The 6,000-nt window shown below is 40.8% G+C and overlaps 1 protein-coding gene across 1 annotated transcript in view; it reads right to left on the reverse strand.

Annotated features, from left to right (window-relative positions):
* Positions 1-1,668, reverse strand: part of sms (spermine synthase) — a 74,403-nt gene extending 72,735 nt beyond the window's left edge. Inside the window, exon 1 of the mRNA XM_084320642.1 lies at positions 1,486-1,668. Within this exon, the coding sequence (XP_084176768.1) occupies positions 1,486-1,531 (46 nt within the window). The 5' untranslated portion in view covers positions 1,532-1,668. The remainder of the gene's footprint in view (positions 1-1,485) is intronic.
* Between the last annotated feature and the right edge of the window lie 4,332 nt (positions 1,669-6,000).

Consider the following 6,000-nt stretch of genomic DNA (forward strand, 5'->3'; position numbering starts at 1 on the left):
CTGATTTTGTGAGTTTACCACCAAAGGGAAGTTAGAGCATCAGTGCAGGCAGGGCTCGTTTTACTGCACAGCACTGGTAAACACGACTTCTGAATCGTATCAGGCTATAAATTAGCTGTAGCTAAAACTGTGCTGCAGTCATCTATTTGGATATAAATTAGCTGTAGCTAACACTGTTCTGCAGTCACCTATCTGGATATAAATTAGCTGTAGCTAACACTGTTCTGCAGTCATCTATCTGGATATAAATTAGCTGTAGCTAACACTGTGCTGCAGTCAACCTATCAAGCTATAAAGTAGCTGTAGCTAACACTGTGCTGCAGTCATCTATCTGGATATAAATTAGCTGTAGCTAACACTGTGCTGCAGTCAACCTATCAAGCTATACAGTAGCTGTAGCTAACACTGTGCTGCAGTCAACCTATCAAGTAGCTGTAGCTAACACTGTGCTGCAGTCACCTATCAAGCTATAAATTAGCTGTAGCTAACACCGTGCTGCAGTCAACCTATCAAGTAGCTGTAGCTAACAATGTGCTGCAGTCACCTATCAAGCTATCAAGTAGCTGTAGCTAACAATGTGCTGCAGTCACCTATCAAGCTATCAAGTAGCTGTAGCTAACACTGTTCTGCAGTCATCTATCAGGATATAAACTAGCTGTAGCTAACACTGTTCTGCAGTCATCTATCAGGATATAAACTAGCTGTAGCTAACACTATTCTGCAGTCATCTATCAAGCTATACATTAGCTGTAGCTAACAATGTGCTGCAGTCACCTATCAAGCTATAAAGTAGCTGTAGACACTGTGCTGCAGTCACCTATCAAGGTATAAATTAGCTGTAGCTAACACTGTGCTGCAGTCATCTATCAAGCTATAAATGAGCTGTAGCTAACACTGTTCTGCAGTCATCTATCAGGATATAAACTAGCTGTAGCTAACACTGTTCTGCAGTCATCTATGAAGCTATACATTAGCTGTAGCTAATGCTGTGCTGCAGTCAACATATCAGGATATAAACTAGCTGTAGCTAATGCTGTGCTGCAGTCACCTATCAGGCTATAAATTAGCTGTAGCTAATGCTGTGCTGCAGTCATCTATCAAGCTATAAACTAGCTGTAGCTAACACTGTTCTGCAGTCATCTATCAAGCTATACATTAGCTGTAGCTAACTAACACTGTGTTGCAGTGACCACACGGGACATCCGGGTACCTAGGGGGTTACATCTTACTGGCTAGTTAGCATTACAACACATCCCGACAACTCTGCGGCACGGTGACAGTAGAGACAGCTAAACAACATAAACAAGTAGGCGTAGCTGACGTCAAGGCAGGCTAACAAAATACGGCATAGATGTTTCAAATGTGTTCACAGAATATCACAAATACGTAGTTCCCGCTGAGCCCCGCCTCTCCCTGTGCATCTAAGCTAAACGATGTGCTGCAGTGCGGTGTGGTAGTGCCGCGGTTGGTGGTGCAACTTCTTACCAGGGGCAGAGAGGTTGAAGTCAAGGGTGTAATGTCGCAGTGCCATGTCTGAATGAAGCCGACAGCCATGCCTGGAATAGGCGACCGGAGAGAAAACAGTGTGTGTCTTGCAGAGACAGTAACAGTTCAGTTGTCCTAGTATCTAGGTTTGAGGGGGAGTGTTGCTAGTGCTACACGGACAGCCTTCCGTCCTCTCTCCGCCCCGGGGAAGTCCAAAATGCAGCGCCCCTGGTGGGCAACAGGGCACATGTCAAAAATAACTGATGGGAACTACAGTACGGGGCTTAATAAAACAGACCAGAATAGAAATGATATCACTTTGAATTCATCTTTTTAAATAACTATAATCTAATCACGTTACTGATTTGATTGATTGATTGATTAATTATTTTATTTCCATGTCATTGATTGATTGAATTGATTGAAAACTGTATTAACAGATTGCAGAATGGGTACATTACAGCACAGCTCAATACATACAATTGTTAAGGGGATGCAGACCAGAGAAAGACTTTCGTCTTGTTTACATCAGGGTCCCCCATTTTCAATTAATCGTAACATATATGACATACACGACATACAGATAGACAGTACTGCTACAGCTATACATTTATGACATATCAGATTTGCAATTCAGTAGCCTACTGTTTGTGATACAAAAAGAGTCCAGAAAAGAGAGTATATACATTTGACGTAGAAACTGTACATTGGAGGGTAGGTGGGGGGGGGGGGGGGGGGACTGTACATTGGAGGTGGGGTGGGGGACACACTGTACAACTGTACAAGCAAAACTGTACATTGGAATATTGACAAAACCATACTTGGTCATTTACTGTACATTGGGTTGGGTTAGGACATTTACAGGGGCCAGTTTCGAATTGCAGTCTCCCGTAGGTGTTCTTTGAGAGTGTTTTTGAAAGTGGGTAGTGATTCCTTTACAGCTTTGGGTAGGGCGTTCCACATTGATGTGGCATAATTGCGAAACGTGTTTAGTCCCTTGTTTGAGCCGAATCTGGGTTTAACATGATTTGTGGAGCTCCCTCTGGTGTTGTGATCGTGGTATTCATGCATACAAAGTGTCTTACCCTCGTGGGTTAAAAGATTATTAGATTACGTTTAATTTCATAACCTACAGATTACAGCTCAGTCTTAAACAAAGTATTCTGCCTTCTCTCCAAAGCTTGGCAAATCAAATTAGTATATGTTTCAAGTTCACGTTTGTTTATTCATTGTCATAGTGAAATACAGAATACTTTATCATGAAATGCTTTTTTCTGTATGCTGGGAGTGTGCTAGATAAAAAGTATAAAATAGAAAAAGTCAAAAGTACATAAAATAAAGTTTTCAGTCAATATACATACAATATACAATAATACAGAGTAAAAATAGTAACAGTGAGGTACAATGCAGAAATGGGATGAGGTACAAATTTAGGGTAAGGTGCAGGGGGTGGCTACTTGGGCTCAAGCCCCAAATGTTTTCTGAAAAGCCCTGAATCTATTTTCCAATTTCTTTTTTTATTATTATTATTTTTTGACAATTAATCATTGTTACATGAAAATATGTTTGCACCAGATTTAGCAGAAGCTAATTTCCATCTGTAGTCTATCCAGCTGCTAACTGTATTTGAGTGAGTTAAGTCTTGGTGTTATGGTAGACTCAGACCTAAGCTTTAAATCACAATCAACAAGTTGACAAAAACATAATTCTTCCACCTTAGAAAGATAGCTAAAGTACGGCCATTTATAAATCAAAAGGACGCTGAAAACCAGATCCATGCCTTTATCTCAAGTTTATCTCGACTATTGTAATGCACTCCTTACCGGCCTCCCGAAAAAATACGATGATAACTATTTTATTGCAATGCACTATTGCATTATTTTATTCTATTTTACTAACTATTTTATTGCACTGCACTATTTTACTTTGTATCAGTGATAATCAAACCGTAAACAAAGACGCATATTAACACTTTCAGCGCCAGATGGCGCTGTTTACTGTTACTGTTGAAAGGCCAGTGCCTTTTAACATGGGGATACGTGGCTGTGTTTGCAGGCCTAAAGCTATATTATATATTATAGCTATGGATCTAATAATATAGTCGATTGTCATTGAGTTTCTTCCGGTCAAGATGCAAAAAACAGATCATTTTCCCATCCATACATTTCCGTTTTATATCGTCGTGAATATGAGTGTAGTTTCAGAGTGGTCTGGTGTAATTTCCAAAATGACAGACACCAAGCCACATCATTTCAAATGGAGTGCAATAGCGGCCGCAAGGTGTTAGGCGGCGGTATTGGACTTTTGAGATCTCAGACCCATCCCCAGTGATAACACAGGCTGCCGGCATGTCTTTATGAATGGAAATATCGAATAAAAGAAACAACGATGAAAACCCGACAATACTCTGGTTTTCGGGGGTCCTGGCGCTCAACGTTCGGCGAGTTAACCCTAGATCTTAGATCCTAATATGAAAAACGATGTGATTTAATGTTCTATTTCTTACCTTGACTTTGTCTATTTTACTGCTATCTATTTTATGCTTTATGTCTGCACTTTATGCATTGCTCTTGATCTGCCAATGTTGTGCTCATTTTATGCCTGTCTTTTTGTACTGCTGTGAAGCACTTTGAGCTGCAATTCTTGTATGAAAGGTGCTATACAAACACAGTGTATTATTATTATTATTATTATTATTATTATTATTATTATTATTATTATTATTATTATTATTATTATTATTATTATTATTATTATTATTATTATTATAAATTATTATAGTTTGCTTCATTAATTAAAGGGTGTGAATTTAAGTGTTCTCTAGTGCCTTTTGTCCGTGGTGGTATAAGTTAAAGGTTGTGGTGTCGAAGTAAAAAAAATCCGATTACTGATTACTGTCATTTTGATTACTGTAGTTTGCCTGGTATGTAGCCTTGGTTAGTGGCTGCCCCACCAATGTTTTACATATAAAAACGCCACTGTGCGTGCGTGCATGTGTGTGTGTGTGTGTGTGTGTGTGGGGGCCTCCACAAGAGTCTGGCCCAGAGGCCTCTGAATTCTTAATCTGGCCTTGCATTAACCCCATGTAAACTTAGTTGTAGTTTGAAGAGCTAAACCTATATTTTATAGTATATCTATGGGTCTAATAACGCTGTCGAGTCTCAGTGAGTTGCTTCCAGTCAACGTGCAAAAAACAGATTCTTTTTTTATCCGTACATTTCCGTTTTATACCGTTTTGAATATGAATATAGTTTGGTTGCTTCTGAGTAATTCCAGGGAAAAGACGCGAAAACAGCGTTTTTGTGTAATTCAATAAACATGTTGTCATTTTTCGCTTGATTATCGGATCTTCCTGAAATCAACGCTAGATTATCATTATTATCCTTCCTCGTGAATACATGAAATGTGCCCTGGAGCGCGGCGCGCTCCCCCCCTCCTCCTGCAACCCAACGGAAAACAGCCACACACAGATAGCTTCAATCAATCGCGGTAGAAATAAATATCAGATCAACACAAGCTTTCATATATAGTGTCCTTACCTGGAATCTGATGTAATGCAAAAAAAAAGAATCAAATTTCTGATCGCCATTCCAGTTATCCACAGCAATCCTGTCTCCGACGTTGTTGGGCATTGCACTTCAACGGGCGGGCGGGGTCAGTAGTCCAAACCATCCCTACAAGCGTGTGTTTTGCCTGAGTGTTTAGGACCCGCCCCCACGCCGCAGCTCGGTAGAGAAAAGAAACTAACCCGTTTCTAACGGGGTGCAATAATGGCCGAAGGCGTTAGAGGGCGGTATAAGACCGTCTGCCAGCTCAGACACACTCAGAACAGTATGCACAAGGTGCCCCGCTGAATTATGAATGGCAATAGCGATTAAAATAAATACCGTGAGAAAAACGTCGATCTACGTTTCTGTGACGTAGCCGGCACTCAACGGTTGGGCGACAGAAACGTAGTTCTACGTTAACGGCACCCAACGTGTTAAAGTAAGTAGAGGGGCAGTCTCCAGCCTTCAATAGGCTTAGAATAAGTGTGTCGTCTGAAAATGTCAGGACATGATTGTTATGCTGACTGCTGCTACACTCATTGGTATACATACAGTGTAAATAGGAGAGGGGAGCTCACCGCACCTTGAGGCACCCCGGTGCCTCAGAATTTGACCTCAGAGAGTGTGTCATTCACCTTGACTTGTTGTGTCCTGTTGGTAAGAAGATAATAGAACCATTTGAACTCTCTTAAGCCTACAGGCCCCTCCTGGGGCCCATTTACCACTGCTGCTTCTCTTTACCGTCACTCTTCGAGTATTTGCGCTATCAAAAAAAGCTCAGTGTCGTTTGAAAGCCAAGGAGCTGAGCTTTTTACATATATGGCTTATTACGGTACTCCAAGAACTCCAGGAGTAATTGAGGAAGTAAACACAGGTAGAATTCTACCTGCTTCAAGGTCAACCACCAAGGTCAAATTCCGCACTTACTCACGGCACATTCTTTGACAATTACACAGCAATAACAACT

This window comes from Notolepis coatsorum (genome assembly GCF_963971535.1).
Source record: "Notolepis coatsorum genome assembly, chromosome: 8".
Lineage (NCBI taxonomy): Eukaryota > Metazoa > Chordata > Actinopteri > Aulopiformes > Paralepididae > Notolepis > Notolepis coatsorum.